The sequence below is a fragment of the Desmodus rotundus genome, chromosome 5, assembly GCF_022682495.2.
Source record: "Desmodus rotundus isolate HL8 chromosome 5, HLdesRot8A.1, whole genome shotgun sequence".
Taxonomy (NCBI): Eukaryota; Metazoa; Chordata; class Mammalia; order Chiroptera; family Phyllostomidae; genus Desmodus; species Desmodus rotundus.
Window position 1 is genome coordinate 2,630,108 of NC_071391.1, and position 15,002 is coordinate 2,645,109.

Genomic DNA, 15,002 nt, shown 5'->3' on the forward strand with positions numbered 1-15,002 from the left:
GCCAATCACCAAACCCCTCTGCACCTCTCCCTCCTTTCCTGTCAAAAATGGGAAACCACCTCCTCCAACCACAGTTCAAGATTCCCCTGAGGCTAGGACAGGAGGCGAGCCCTCAGGGAGGTTAAAAAAACCCCAAACTTTAAAAACACAGCCGCGTTCTGCCTAAGTGGTATTTTTTCCATTGTAACTCAGCCCGAAAGTCCAAGTACAATGCTTAGGAATCTAGCTGTTGTTTTGTTTCTCATTTTCCGAGGAACAAGCACCATCACTAGGTCTCTAACAAAATGAGCCACACGTTTAGTCCTGTCTTCGTCCTGCTTTAAATCTGATGCCGACCCTTTTTGTCTAGGAGATAAAATCTAGGCCTTTCCTTTCCTTCCAGGCTGCAAACACTCTCCCAAACCCACCTGGGCCCAGCCTCAATCCTCTGCTTCCTGCCTCCCGAACCAGCCCCCCGCTTTCATGCCTCCTGGCCTTTGCACGTGCTATGTTCTGTGCTTGCCATCTGGCAAACTCCTACTTATCCTGGGAAACCCAGCTGAAAAGGCCCCTTCCCTGAAACACAGTTACGTGTCCTGGAAATTGCACGGGCCTTGGAGCGGAGGCGGGGGTTCCAGGCCTCACCCCGCCTCGTGCTCTGACGCATGACTGCAGCTCTCAGGACGCTGGTTTCTTCACCTGTCATTACCTGGAGCTCCGGATTGTCAGGTACCACACTGTATCCATCCCCAGTCCCCTCCCTCCTCCCTGTTGCCCAAGGCAGTTACTGTCCCATGAAAGTAATGTCGCCAACTAACTTCCTGGTGCTTCAAGTTCTGCACTTTGTCCCTGCGGGGGCCCTGGGGGAAGGAGGGGCTCCCCCACTTTACTCACAGGAAATGCAGGGCTACGTCCCTCATGTGGGACCCAGCACTGGGTGCAGTGTAAGGGCCCAGCTGTGGGGACTCAGTGGGTGTCAGAGGCAGCCTGAGTCACCCTGCTCAGAAGGCTGTGAGCACCGCACCCCCACCTTCCCTGAGAGTGATCCCAGGCTGGGAGAAAGGGAAGCGAATCACGCCCCCATTTGTTTTACAAATTGGGTGACAGAACCTCTCAGGTTAACCAGAAAACAAAACAAAACCCTAAAACCCAAATCCACCACTCACTACGACGAGGTCACTCCCAGCCTGGGGGAGGGCCAGCTTGAAAGGCAGGACTCAGCCCTGGGCATTCTGCTCAGAGACCCCAGAGGCCACCACGGCCCAGCCCTCCGGGGAACAAGCCTGCCCTGCTCCCGGAGCTTTGAGGTCTGCCAGCTGGCCTGGGAGTTGTCCTCTCGGGGCCAGAACCCCACGCAGCCACTAGGAGACTCAGGAGCCACTGAACTCCTCCTGCGAGTGGCCCTGGGCTCCCCATCCTGATCACTCAGCCCGTCCTGAGGCTGGGCAGGCCAGGCTGGTGCCCAGGGCCATTCGTCCACTTCACAGCTGGTGAGGAAGCAGTCAGTCTGCTCTGGGCAGTAGGGGGGCAGTTTTGGGGCTCCACGAAGGACTGGGTCAGACTGTCTGGGGGTGGGCCTCGGCCTTCTGCAGTTTGAACACGTTTCCAGAAGGGTTTTCCTTGGGGGCAGGTGCTCCTGCTCTCCACTCCCTGGCCAGCTCCCACTCCAGCCCTGCGGACACCCCTCCATGCCCACTGGACCCCTCTCATTCATTGTCACCAGAACCAAGCAGCCCTTTATGGCACGGTCCCCACTGCCCACACAGCCACTGGGCCCCCTTCCCAGGATGCCATCACCTCCCCAGAACCTCTCAGCACCCCTCCCGTCTCTTTTGCCCTGTCATGCCTGCCTGGCCCCTCATACCCCCTGGGTCCGTTCCTGCTCTTCCCTCCACCAGCGCCCACTATCCCACCCACCCAGGCCCCTCCCTCATCCCCACCTAGCCCATTCCGGTCCAGCTCCTCCTCCGGTTTCCACTATCGCTCCTCCAAGCCCCCTGAAGCCAGAGCAGCTCCCAGAAGATGCAAATCTGATCCTACCGCCTCCCACCCACACCTCTTCAGGGCTGTCCCCTTGCTTTGGGGACAAAAGCAAACTCGTGGCAGGCTCTAGCTCCCAAATGCAGGCCCACAACTGAGCAGAGCAAAGGTTGGCGTGGTCGCCGCCGCCACAAAGGGAGCTGTGAAAGGGCAGCAGACCGCTCGCTCGTGGGCTTCAGTGCGGTGCACCCTGTAGGAGCCGCTCCAGGGAACCGTGAGGCTGGCCCTGCCACCAGCCACCACCAGCCGGGGCAATGGTGTCACCTGAAGCCCTGCCCGAGTCCTTGGCAAGGCAGGTGCCTCTGCCCCGGGCAGTGAGGGCTCTGGGCAGGAACGTCTTAGGCCTGTGTCACATGATCGCGGGACAGGGAGCCCATGGGCAGAGCAAGTCCCTGCAGCCACTCTGCTGTCGGCCACCCAGACACCCCCGAGATGGCGGGGCGGCCTCAGGAACAAAAGAGGCGGGTGCATCCTCGCTTGTGTTCTTATACTCTGCTCGTGAGCAAGTCACGGGGTCCTCACGGCATCCTGCGAGGTGGGTGCCAGGATGGTCTGTTTTGCAGGTGAGTTCCCTTGCCTGGTATCACATAGCTGTTAAGTAGCAGAACTGGGCTTCGAACCTGGGCAGTCTGCTCTGGAGGCAGCCGTACCTCGGGGCTGTGGATCTCTGGGTGTCCATTGGGTCTGCCTTATTCGTTGACGTCCACTGTCTCTACAGGGCCGCCCACGTCTTGTCGGCTACTCGAGGTCTGGTCTGTGCCGAGAAAGGTGAGTCAGGCTCCTGGTCTCGCCGACTCACGCATGTGGATTCCTTTCTCCCCACGGCCTTCGGGGCTTGGTCTGGGCTACAGATGCCACCGGTGGGGCCGGGTGACAGAGTCTCCTTATACAAAAGCCGACAGGGCCTGCTGGCCAGGCCTGGGTCACGTGCTCCTCAGCACGAGGTGTGGGGCGGACTCCCCAGGTGCCCCCGGAGCCTCCGAAGGTCGCCGGGAATGCGCACAGGAGAGCCATCTGCACCCAGCGGCTGCAGTGGTGCACAGGCTGGGCTTGTTGAACGGGCCGCCACTCGGGGACAGTTAAAATGATCATGTCGAGTGACCTTTACAGCGCATCAGTCTCTCACCACACCTCAGCTCAGCAGCCCAGGAGAGATAGGGTCTTACCAGGTGACAGAGGACGTTGGGGAGGTGAGGATCCACTGTGGGGTCACCCAGCTAGAGGTAGGTGACGTGGGCAGTCCCGGGCTAAGTCCTTTGCCAACAGTCTACTGAATGAATGTAAGGATGGATGGGCGGCTGGACGGCTGGGCAGCTGGTTAGATGGATGGATGGATGGAGGGTACGGCTCAGATACCCGAGCAAAGAGGTGTGTATTGTTCTGTGTGTGGCATCTACCCTGCCTGGGAGAGGGCACCCCCTGGGCCCCTGGCTGGACCACTGCGTGGTACGAAGGGCAAATTCTGGGTCTGGATCACCGTGGGGAGTGCTGGCAGGGGCACTGGGCCTTGGTTGGCGAAGGCCTGCCCACACCCACCCAGCAGGAACACTTACAACCTGTCCAGCCCCAGGCCCAGCAAAAGCAAAGCGCACTGGATTCTTAAACTCTCGCATGATGCGTTTCGTCCCCCCACCCCAACCTGGGCCACCTGGGCCTGGGCCTTTATTGTTGTAGTTTATTTATTCACCTGCTCAGCAAACCCACAGTAAGCCTTCCCCTGCATGTCTGCTGGGCGGAGCTGGAAGCAGCAGCGAAGAGGAAGCTGTAGGTTGCGGGGCTCAGGCCTGAGCCTGGTGGGGCAGGACCGTGCAGGAGGGGGCTTATGGTTGGTTGCTAGTGAGGTCGGGCAAAGCTGCCATCAGACTTTGGGCGGAAGGGGAGACAACGCTTGGGAAGGTGGCCGGCGCTGCTCCTGGGCATCAGGATGCTGCCGAGGGGCCTGGGTGCTCTTGCAGCCAGGTTCCTCCCACGGGAACCCCTCCAGAGGCCGGAACACTGACTCAGATGGCAGTGAGGAGCAAGGCTTCGCTCCCTCGCTAATGTTACCTCGGTACACTTGAGCACAAGGCCAGATGGAGGCCGATGCTCGTAACCCTCACACACTACAAAACATCAGGAAAAGTACCAGTTAGAGAGAGATGCCTACAAAATGAATACAACTCATTTATTTTAAAAGATTCCATTCTTTAGAAAGGGAGGGAGGAAGAGAGGGAAGCATCCATGTGTAGTTGCCTCTTGAGCACCCCCTATTGGGGACCTGGCCTGCAACCCAGGCATGTGCCCTGACTAGGAATTGAAACTGTGACCCTTTGGTTCGCAGGCTGGCACTCAATCCCCTGAGCCACACTGGCTGGGGCGTGTGTGACTCTTGCCGGTGTCTTCACTGAGTCGGCTTAAATACTGAGGACCTCTTTCATGGAAACGGATCTCAACTGCAACTGTTCCCTGTACCAGGCAAGTTCCGCCTCTGTGCCGGCACACGGAGGGGCTCGGCAGTCTCAGAAGCGCTCGTGGCCCTGGCGTGCTTGGGCCTGGCCCCAGGCGTGTCGCACGCAGCAGCACTGTGGTTAGAAGCAGTCAGCAGAAGACTCAGAATAGTTGTCGTGGAAATAAGAGCCTGAAACAGAATGTGTGGAGTTTGTGGTTCTAAGAATGCAGTTGGGGTCTGCGGGCCATTAGAGGGGTGGGAGGGGCAGGAAGAGCAGAGCCTCGGCTGCCCAGAGAGGGGGTAAGGCTTACTGCCAGGGGGTGGCGGGAGTAGTCACCACTGAGGTAGTCGTGTGCAAAGGGGCTGGTGCCGCAGCACCCGGGACAGTTGGCCCAGGGCAGGAGGTGGCCCTGGTCTGCACCTTATACAGTTGGGTAGTCAGTGGTTCCAGGAGAGAACTGGGTGGGGGTGGGCCTAGGCTGAGGCCTGTGGCAGGCACAGTGCCTATGTCTCAGCCCCCAGAACCTAGGACTGTGCTCTCCGACAATATGGGTCTGGGCGCCCCATGAAAGGGGGGCAAACCAGGGGCCGGGGGTCAGGCACCCAGAGAAGAGGGGGTGTGCAAGGATGGCCAGCAAAGGTGACCCAGGGCGTTTCACGCAGAAGGGCCAAGGGTTCCACGGTCCAAGGCTGAGCATGGCTGAAGAGGCACACTAGGGGTCTGGCAGCCTGTGACCTCAGCAAGTGCAGGAAGGTGAGGGTGAGGACGGAGGGGGTGGGGAGGAACCAGGGCAGATGAGACTCCCACAAGGGGTTGGTGACCTTGGAGACGGTGGCACACAGGGCCCCGAGCGTGCGGAGGCGCAGGGCTGCCTGCGGTGTGGAAGGCTGTGAGGCTGGGAAGTTGTGGGGGCTGGCAGAGGAGAGGGAGCTGACCCTGTGCGCCAGGGACCGCCCAGTCCGATGCCCCTCATCAGAACGGCAAACGTCACAGCTCCGACTGGACGTCAGTCCCATCAGTCCCAGAAGACGAGGACACTCAGGACGCGCCACCCCGGAGCAGCCTCAGAGTCACGGGCAGGGAGGTGCTCCGTGCTGAGGGTGCTTCAGACCTGAGACGAGAGGTAACAGACACCTCGGGACCACGAAGCACAGCAACAGCCTTCTGACAGGCCTCTGGGTGAAACGCTGTGGCTTGTTTGTAAGGCACCTGAGAAGCAAGTTGTCACGGGTTTGGGGAGCACTTAGTGTTTCTGGACGTTCCCTGCGTATGGACGCGAACCCCAAAGGCAGAAGCCAGGAGTGGCCCGGGGTCCGACTCAGAAGCCCGCCTGCCCTCTGGGACGGGCCGGCACACAGACTGGGCTGGCGAACACAGAGGACAGCAGGCCCGTCGTCCAGGGAGGGCCAACTGGGCCCATCTGTGCCTTTCCTACTCGCTGCGTGTCTTCCTGTGCTTGTCCTTCTCCCAGAGCCGGGGTCGCCGTGCTTGCCCTGTTCAGAGGGGCCTCCAGCCTGGCCCAGTGGCAGTCACAGGGAAGCCCCCGGCCACTGGTGGGGGCTGGTGGAGCAAGGGCAGGTCTCTATCCAGCTCTGAGCCCCCGTCTTCAGGGAGCGGTTTCTCCTGCTAGTTCGCCCCACCCGAGGGCTGATGTGGTAGCCTGCAGCTGCCTGGCACCGGGCCCTGCCAGGCCCTGCCACACAGGTGGGAGGCGCGTTCTTGTCCACTACCTCCTGGATCTCGCAGCTCAAGATCCAAGCTTTCTCCACGTGGGATTAGGTCACATGGTGGGTGACGGGAGGCTGCTCCAGGGCAGGCCCGGTACATGCCACGTGGGGCACTGGGTGATGGGCCACCAGAGCAGGCTGCCAGCCGAGCGGGGACTGAGCCCTGGGTAGTAACCACGGGTCATCAAACCTCTATCAGAGCACCGGGTGCCCGGGTTCACGATGAGTCCTCACAGCACAGGCTTGCGGAAGGCACCTGGTCAGCCTCGGGGGAGGAGCTGGAGTCCGGCCTGTGCAGAGGCCCCGGCCCCGGAGAAGGGCAGTGGGGTCAAGAGGAGGCTCTTGAGGCAGACACGTCCGAGTCCCATGCCATGAGGGACACAGTGCCACCACCGCTCTCATTCTGGAGCTGGAGGCTCCGGGCCTGCTGATCCTCCTCGATGAGATCTGCCACGAGGTTCAGGCGGCAGGCCCTGAGCGCCTGCACCAGGTGGGACACCGTGGCATGCCCCCTTGCCGCGCTCTTCCAGACTCTCAATGACTCCCGCACCTGCTCCACCAGGTTCCGGGGGTGCTTCACCTCGATGGCGTCGATCTTGGAGTCAGACACTCTCAGCTGGCGTGCCAGTCTCCTCCAGTCCTTCCCCACGTGGTCACACACGATGTCGAAGGCCGCACAAAAGTCTAGGGAGAGAAAGAACAACATGTTTCACCGGGGGCTTGGGGTGCCCCTCAGGAGATGGACGACCCAAGTGCTGGGTCACAAGAGGTCCTCTTGCAAAGGCTGGAGCCGCCCAGGAGCAGAGGGGCTGGGGGGTCACAGAAGGCCCAACAGTGGCTTCTAATCGTACCCTAGCCCACCCCACCCCAAAACACCACCCAAGCGGTATGGCCTGCTGACACCTTGAGGGCTGGGGTGGGCTGCAGTGGAGCTACCTGCTTAGGACAGGAAACTGAGGGAGGGGCAGGGAGCCGCCCGAAGGAAGGAAACGGGAGTGAACCGGGGCCCCACAAGGACACATCCGCGTCACGTCCCTGGAGCCGTGCACGTTCCTAGAAAAAGGTCTTCGCCGCCCTAAGTCGAGGATCTCGAAAACAGACCTTCCTGGGTTATGCAGGCGGGCCCTAAATCCAGTGGCACGCGTCCCGATGGGACACACACAGAAGCCACAGGACTACGGAGGCAGCGACTGAAGTGATGAGACCACAGCCAGGACACCCGGAGCCCCAGAAGCTGGATGAGGCAGGAAGGACCCCACCTCACCCCGCCCCCACCCCCAGCCTTCAGAGGGGAGTGTGGCCCTGTGACCCTGGTTTCTGACTCTGGCCCCGACCAGTTGTGAGCGCGTCCACTCCTGTGGCTTTAAGCCACCGAGTGTGTGGTGACTTGCACAGCAGCCCTGGGAAACTGACACGCGCCCCAATTCTCATCCGGGAAGCTCCCCTGACTGACCACCAGTGTTCGGCCCCTGGCTACCAAGTCCTCATCTGCTGAAGTCACTGCTGGGACTGGCAAGCTGGGAACAACAGACCACGACAGGCTGTCTCTGGAACGGAGAGAGGAGAGTGGAGGGCGGAAACGATGCTGGGAGGGCTCCTGCCAATCAGCTTCTCCAGCTGCAGGTCACCAAGACGCTGTCAGCCGTGTACCCACCCCTGAGCCCCGGCGGGCTGGTGGCCCTGGGAGGTGGTCGTTTGTGTTACTACGACCGTTTGTACAGACGAGGAAACTGAGCACAGAGAGGGTCAGCGATTCTCCTGAGGACACACAGCCAGACAACGGCAGTCTGGTGCCCCAGCCCACTCTGGACCCACCTTTATGCTACGTCGCCTTCCGGAAAGCAATAAAGAAGCACCCCTATGGCCCTCCATTCCTGCTCTTAACCTTTGAGTATGCTCCCCCGCCACACAGTAACTACACGAACAGAAACCAGCCCCCCACACACCCCTGAACTGCTCCCTGAGCCGTGCAGACCCCTTCTCAGTGCGCCAGGCGGGCACTCCCCACACTGAACAGCCTTGGAAACACACGTCCTGTGTTCGCTTCCGCTTGTCTGCTCTTAGGTGGGGAGCTGTGCGCTCAGCTTGCCACCAGTGAGCGCCAGGTCTTACGGAGCGACGCCATGGTGTCACCTTTATCTCCTTTCTGGGTTCAGTGACAAAATGACCAATTCCAGGCCCCTGCCTGAAGCCCGTTAAGGGGTGCCCCCAAAGCACCTCCTACCCTCCCACCCCCAGGCTCTGAGAACATGGCTGGTGACTGAGCAACCCTGCTGAACTCAGGTCTCACTTTTACTCCTGGAAGCTGCTGCAAGCCCCAGGTGCAGGTGGCAGATGGGGTGCCTGCGGGCCCCCCACTGCAGGAAGCCACTACAGGCCGGACTTGATCAGAGACAAAATAGACTTCAAGACAAAGGCCATAAAAAGAGACACAGAAGGACACTTCATAGTACTCAAGGGAAGAATCCATCAAGAAAACATAAATATTGTAAACATATATGCACCCAACATAGGAGCACCCTCATATATAAGGAAAACCGTGGGAGACAGCAACACACTTACACTAGGAGATTTTAACACCCTACTGTCAACAATGGACAGATCTTCCAAACAAAACATCAGCAAGGACATTGTGGAGCTGGACGTGTTAGACAAATGGACGTAACGGATATATGTGGAACCTTTCATTCCAAAGAAAGAAAACACACATTCTTTTCAAATACACATGAAATATTTTCAAAGATAGACCACGACAGGACACAAAACAAGCCTCAACAAATTCAAGAAAACGGAAATCATATCAAGCATTTTCTCGGACCACAAGGGCTTGAAACTAGAGATCAACCTCAAGGAAAAAATTCAAATATTCAAAGTCATGGAGACAGAATAGCATGCTATTAAACGATGAGTGGGGTAATAATAAGATCAAGGAAGAAATCCAAAAGTTTCTGGAAACAAATGAAAATGAACTTACAACAGTCCGAAACCTATGGGACACAGCTGAGAGGGAAGTTCATAGTGATACAGGCCTACCTAAAAAATACAGAAACATTTCAAATTAACAGCCTAGCCCTACAGCTACAGGAACTGGAGGAACACCAACAAAGACAGCCCAGAGCAAGTAGAAGGAAGGAAATAGCGAGATCAGAGCAGAAGTAAATGATAGAGACTGAAAGAACAATTCAAAGGATCAATAAATCTAGGAGCTGGTTCTTTGAAAAGATAAACAAAATCGACAAGCCTTTAACCAGATTAAAAAAAGAAAAAAGGAAAAAAAAAACCGAGAACGGACTTGATCAAAGGGACAGTGTCGGGCCTAATACCACTCACCGGAGGCCACACTGCCTCGTTCCGACCCTAGTGATCCCTTAGTGATCGGCTATGCAAGCCAGTAAATATCCCTTTGTCAGTCCTCTCACCTGCAAAAAGGTAACGATGACAAACGATAGTATGTAACGAACGAGGTTACTGCGAAAACCAAGTGTGTACCGCGCTTAGAACAGGAACGGCAGGCCGCAGGCCCGCGAGTCATCATTATTCACTATTATCATTATTCTCCGAGGGCGGCGTCGGCGAAGCGCACTCGCTCCCAGGCAGAAGGCGGGTGCTGGCAGCAGCACAGGGTCACCACTCTTCTGTACTCAGAGGTGAGCAACGCCTTCCTCTTCCGGGTATTTTCTAATCTACTCAGAAGAAGTAGGGTGGTGGAGGAAATATCGGATCTGCGACCTAGCGTGAGCTCACTGTTCTGAGGTTTGGTTGCCCCACGGGTCACCAGGGTTGTTGAAAACAAACGCAAACTCAAACTTGGCAAAGGTTCGGTGCCTGGCAGACTCCCAAACGCGACTGCTAGGCAAACTGGCTCCGACTCCCCCAGCTCCAGTCCTGGCCCGTGTCCCGCCCACCCCCCACGTCCCGGCCCCCAGCACAGCCCTTGTCCCACGTCCGGCGCCCACCTTGTTCTTCCGGCGCCGCTCTGCCCTCTGCGCCCGCCTCGAAGTCGTCCAGGAGCCGCAGCAGGTCCTCGCGCCGCAGGGAGGCGAGCAGCTCGCGCAGCAGCTCCGGGTGCTCGCGGTCCAGCTCGTTCTGCTCGAGCAGCAAGGAGAAGAGGTCGACGCCGCTCTGCACGCGCTCCAGCTTTCTCTTGCCCAGTCGGCCCTGGCACAGGAACTTGAGGTCGGCCAGCTCGCTGTTCGACAGGCCGGTGGACACCGAGTGCAGCAGCACCAAGAACGGGTCCATTACAGCGGGCGACGGCGGCCAGCGGGCGGGCGCGAACCCGGCCCTGCGCGAGCTCCCCGGCCCCAGCCCGCCACGCCCGGCCCGGCCCGTCGCCCGCTCCCAGATCTGCGCACCCGGGGTTGCCCGGGGTCCCTCTACGCAAGTCTTTCCTACCCCGCCACCGGAAGTTCACATCGGTCCTGAGCATCCGGCGCCTCGCGGGAACTCCGAGACCCGCGCATGCGCCCGGAGCCTGACCATAGCCATTTCCACCTGGGAGGCGCGCAGCTGCCGCCAGGGGGCGCCGCAGGCAGGGTACCGGTGCGGGGCTGGGACTGCCTTTGCGCCTGCGTCCTTCGGACACTTCCGAAGGACTGGAGCGTGGAGGTCGCGAGAGCGCCGGCGCGGGCTGGCTGGGCGGGCCTGCGTTTTCCGGGAAATGCGGCAGTAAGGGTGCTGATAATAAATGCTTTCGTTTGTGAACATTTGTGATGATTCATGTCCTTTAGTGCCCCCTGGACACGTGGTCGGAAAAGATGACTTAGAGGTTTATTTAGGTGTTCAAGTTTAATTGATAATTGATTTTTAAAGTCGTAGTCACTGATGCTTTAAATGGTTTTTAGCGTTTACTGAGCGCTTACTGAGTGCCAGGCAGTAGGTGCTGAGGACAAATTCGGGAAGTCCCCGCCTGCCAGAGCTTAGTCATCAGTGCACCAGCTTCCGAAACAGATAAGGTACAGTGTACCCAAAGTCAGTCCAGCCAGGGCCCAGAGGGGAGGGGTCGGGTGGGCAGGTGGGGCCGCAGGGGCAGGGGCAGGTGCTGGGGGTGAGGGGCAGCGTGTGTGCTGGGCAGGGCACAGGGAGAGCAGGCGAGAGGCACAGAAGAGGGCCGAGGTTCCAGGAGCAGCAGGGGGAGCAGCAGGGGGTGCAGCGCGTCTGCGGGCAGGTGGCAGAGGGGGAGGTGGTGGGGTGGCAGAGACAGATTAGGAGGGGCCTCACAGGCCAGGGTGGAGCCCCCGCAGAGCAGAGCGGAGCAAAGGCATCTGAGTTACCTTTATATATATACTTAGTTGAGAGAACTCATACCCCATATAACTAGCCCTTTTGAAGTGTACAATTCACTGGTTTTTAATATATTCCTAAGGTTGTCCAACCCTCACCACTAACTAATTTTAGCACATTTTCATCACCCCAAGTAGGAACCTGGAACCTGGTCACTTCCTTCCCCCAGCCCCTGGCAACTGCTAATTTACTTCCTGTCTCTTTGAATTTGACAATCCCGGGCAGTTCATGTAACTGGAACCATGTACCACGTGGCCTTTTGAGCCTGGTTTCCTTTCATCGAGCAGATTGACTTCAAGGTTCACCCACGACGTGGCAGGTGTTGGCGCTATGTTCCTCTTCAGGGGCCGACAGCCTCCCATCGCCTGGATGGACCACATGTGTTCATCGGTCATCAGCTAATGGGCATTTCGGTTGTTCCCACCTTTCGGCCCCTGCACGCAGTGCTGCCGTGCACTCTGAGTAGCATTGTGAAGGACTCACTCTGCTTTGGGATAGAATCCGCCGGACTTCGAACTCGTCCCGATGAGGGAGGAGGGTGCCTGGACCTAGTGCGGCAGAGCGGATGAGGAGGGTGCAGCTGTCTCTCCAGCCGGAGTGGATGTAAAAGGAGGGGGTGCTGGTGAGGTTTGAAGGATGCAGTGTGCACGGGCTGACCTGGGGAAGGTGCGGGCGGGTGGGTTTGGGGGAGGACCCGTGAGAGATGCTGACTAGACCGGGGATGCACCGGGTCTCTGACCAGCAGAGACCTGGGCAGAGATGTGTCCCGGGGAGTACTCCGCAGACAGATGGCGTGTGTGATGGCTCGTTTTACATCAACCTGCCTGGGCTGAGGGCCGCCCTGAGAGCTGGTAAAACATATTTCTGGGTGTGTCTGCTAGGGTGTTTCAGGAAGAGATTGGTATTTGAACCGGTAGACAGAGTCAAGCAGACGTGCACCCCCCCGCCCCGCCCAGTGCGGGCGGGTGGGCATCATCCAATCTCTGGAGGGTCCCCATAGAACAACAAGGTGGTGGCAGGGTGCATGGTGCTCTCTGCTTGAGCTGCCCTCGGCCCCAACGGCGGTCCTGGTTCTTGGATTTTGGACTCAGGCTGGGACTCACACTGCTTGCCCCCAATTTTCCCACCTGCAGAGTGAGACCAAACTGCACCAGGGGCTTTCCTGGTTCCCCAGCAAATTAATGGCAGGGGGAGGGACTTCCTGGCTTCTGTAACCACATGAGTCAATTAAGGTAACAGATCTCCCTGTTTGGGTCTCCCATATCCTACTGGTTCTGTCTCTCTGGGGCGCCCTGACAAATGTAGTATTGAGCCCCTATACAGGGAGGACAGAAAGACAAGGGGACCAGGGCTGAGACCTGGGGGTGTCCACTCACGTGACTTGTCTGCGGAAATGTCTGTTCAAGTCCTCTGCCCCCTTTTATTTTATTTAAAGGTTTTATTTATTAATGTTTAGAGAGAGGGGAAGGGAGGAGAAAGAGAGGGAGAGAAACGTCAACATGAGAGAGAAAAATTGACAGGTTGCCTCTTGCCTGCACCCCCACTGGGGCGAAACTACAACCCAGGCCTGTGCCCTGACTGGAAATCAAACCTGGGACCTTTGGGTTTGCGGACGATGACCGACCCACTGAGCCCCCTGGCCAGGGCCCTCTGCCCATTTTCGGTTGGGTTGCTTGTCTTTTTGTTGTTGAGTTGAAGGGGTTCTTTGTGTGTCCCGGATGTGAACCCCAGGTCAGATATGTGATGGGCAGAAATTGCCTCCCACTTTGGGAGCGGCCGTCCCACTGTCTGGGCTGCACCCTCTGGTGCACAAGGTGTTACCTTCTGACGCTGGGGTGGGTATTTGTGCGTCACTTAGCACGTGTCTTTAAAGGGAGACAGGGAAGCCATGTTTTGCTGGTTCCGTGGATGCACATTGGTCTTATTTGTGCGTCTGGTCAGCAGTTTCCTTTCCTTTTTCTCTTTGTGTCGCTCCGTCTGCTGTTTTTGTTTTCCTCCTCCTGTTCCTGCTTCTGTCTGTTTCAGCCTCTCTCACTCACGACAGCTCCGGGCTTCGCTTGGGGGCAGTGTTTTTTCTGCAGAAAAAGCCTCAGTGCTGAGGCACAGGGGTACATGGTTGCCAGAATAAATGCCCCCCTCCCCCCCCAAGATGTCCGCATCTAAACCTCCACACCTGGGACTGGGTTAGTTTCCCTGGCAGAAGCAGCTTTGCAGGTGTGATGAGATTAAGGATTTGCAGATGGGAGTTATCCTGGCTGAGTCCCAAGGCCTGGGAGGGACTCCCCACCCTGCAGGCTGGAAGGTTGAGGGAGGGGTCCAGCCCTGCCGGCACCCTGATTCTCGCCCAGCGAGACCTGTGTCAGACGTCTCCCCCACGGAACTAGAAGCTGATAAATGTGCGTTGTCCTAAGTCACTAGGCTTGGGGTAAGTTGCCACGTCAGCAAACAGCCAGACCGTGCGGACTGGCGGGGCTTTTCCGAGTGCTTTCCTCCCAGCATGCAGCTCTCATAGGCAGCCAGCAGAGGGCAGCAGCCACCCACGAACCAAACCAGAGACTCGCATTCCAGCGGCCGGGAATCGGGATCAGCAGAGCGGGTGGGGACCTTGGTTACAGTTGGGGGAAGAGGGTGACCAGAAGGGAGGCGCAGCGGAGGCTCCTGAGGTGCCGCAACACTCTGCTTCTGAGTCCTGGCTAGAGCGGTGGTTTTGGTTTTTGGAAGTTGTACACTTAAGATGTAAGACCTAACGGTTTTCTGTTACACTTCCATAAAACTGGGGGGGGGGAGAGATGGGGAGCACAGCAAAGGGGGGCGTGACGATGGGACCCAGTGAATAAGCAATGGCAGAGCGGAGGGAGCCAGGCCTCAGTTTGGCGAGGCTGCTTTTCTCTCAGGTGCATCCTGCAGGACACAGGGAGCCGGGCTGCGTGCGATGCCTACGCTGGGCCAGGCCAGGGCCCCGGGGCTGAGCTCCTCTGCTCAGTGCTGTGGGGGGCGCAGGGGCAGGCTGCTTGCTATGGGCGCACTGGGCAGAGGCACCACACCTTTCCTTCCACGTGGCCCCCGCTTCCCGCCCCAACCCCCTTGCCAGCGTGATACCAAGGTCCACTTGGCCCAAAGGTGGAACAGCTCAGCCATCTGTCTGTCTCCCATCTACCCACCCACTCACCCATCTATCCACCCATCCCCTTATCCATCCAGGGACTGAACCCACGTTTTGGTTTGGGGGATGACACTCCAGCCAGTGGGGCCACTGGCCAGGCCCACCCGCCCTCTTTGTGGACGTTGCGTGAATGAATGGCCACAGGGCCTGGGTGCCAGTCTCCACAGTCTTGGCTCAGGTGCTGAGGACCCTTGTGGTGTTGGGCAAGTCACCTCCCTGGCTCTGACCCTGTCTCCTCACCTACCAAATGGGGCGCAGGGTCCCACTGTGAGCCCTCGGGCTTCTGGTGGGAGGACCCAGGAGGGGAGAGGGTTCCTTTGATGCTGCCCTCGGGTGCTGCCCTCAGGTCAGGACTAAGGGCTTTGACCGAGAGTAAGCTGA

General features: G+C 58.4%; 1 protein-coding gene across 1 annotated transcript; it reads right to left on the bottom strand.

Annotated features, from left to right (window-relative positions):
* Window positions 1-4,158: 4,158 nt before the first annotated feature.
* FADD (Fas associated via death domain) lies at window positions 4,159-10,584 on the bottom strand. Its single transcript, XM_024574427.3, has 2 exons — window positions 10,132-10,584; window positions 4,159-6,859 (listed from the first exon to the last, which is right to left on the bottom strand). Exons 1-2 carry the CDS (start codon window positions 10,415-10,417, stop codon window positions 6,504-6,506), a joined length of 642 nt encoding a protein of 213 aa, XP_024430195.2. The 5' UTR covers window positions 10,418-10,584; the 3' UTR covers window positions 4,159-6,503.
* Between the last annotated feature and the right edge of the window lie 4,418 nt (window positions 10,585-15,002).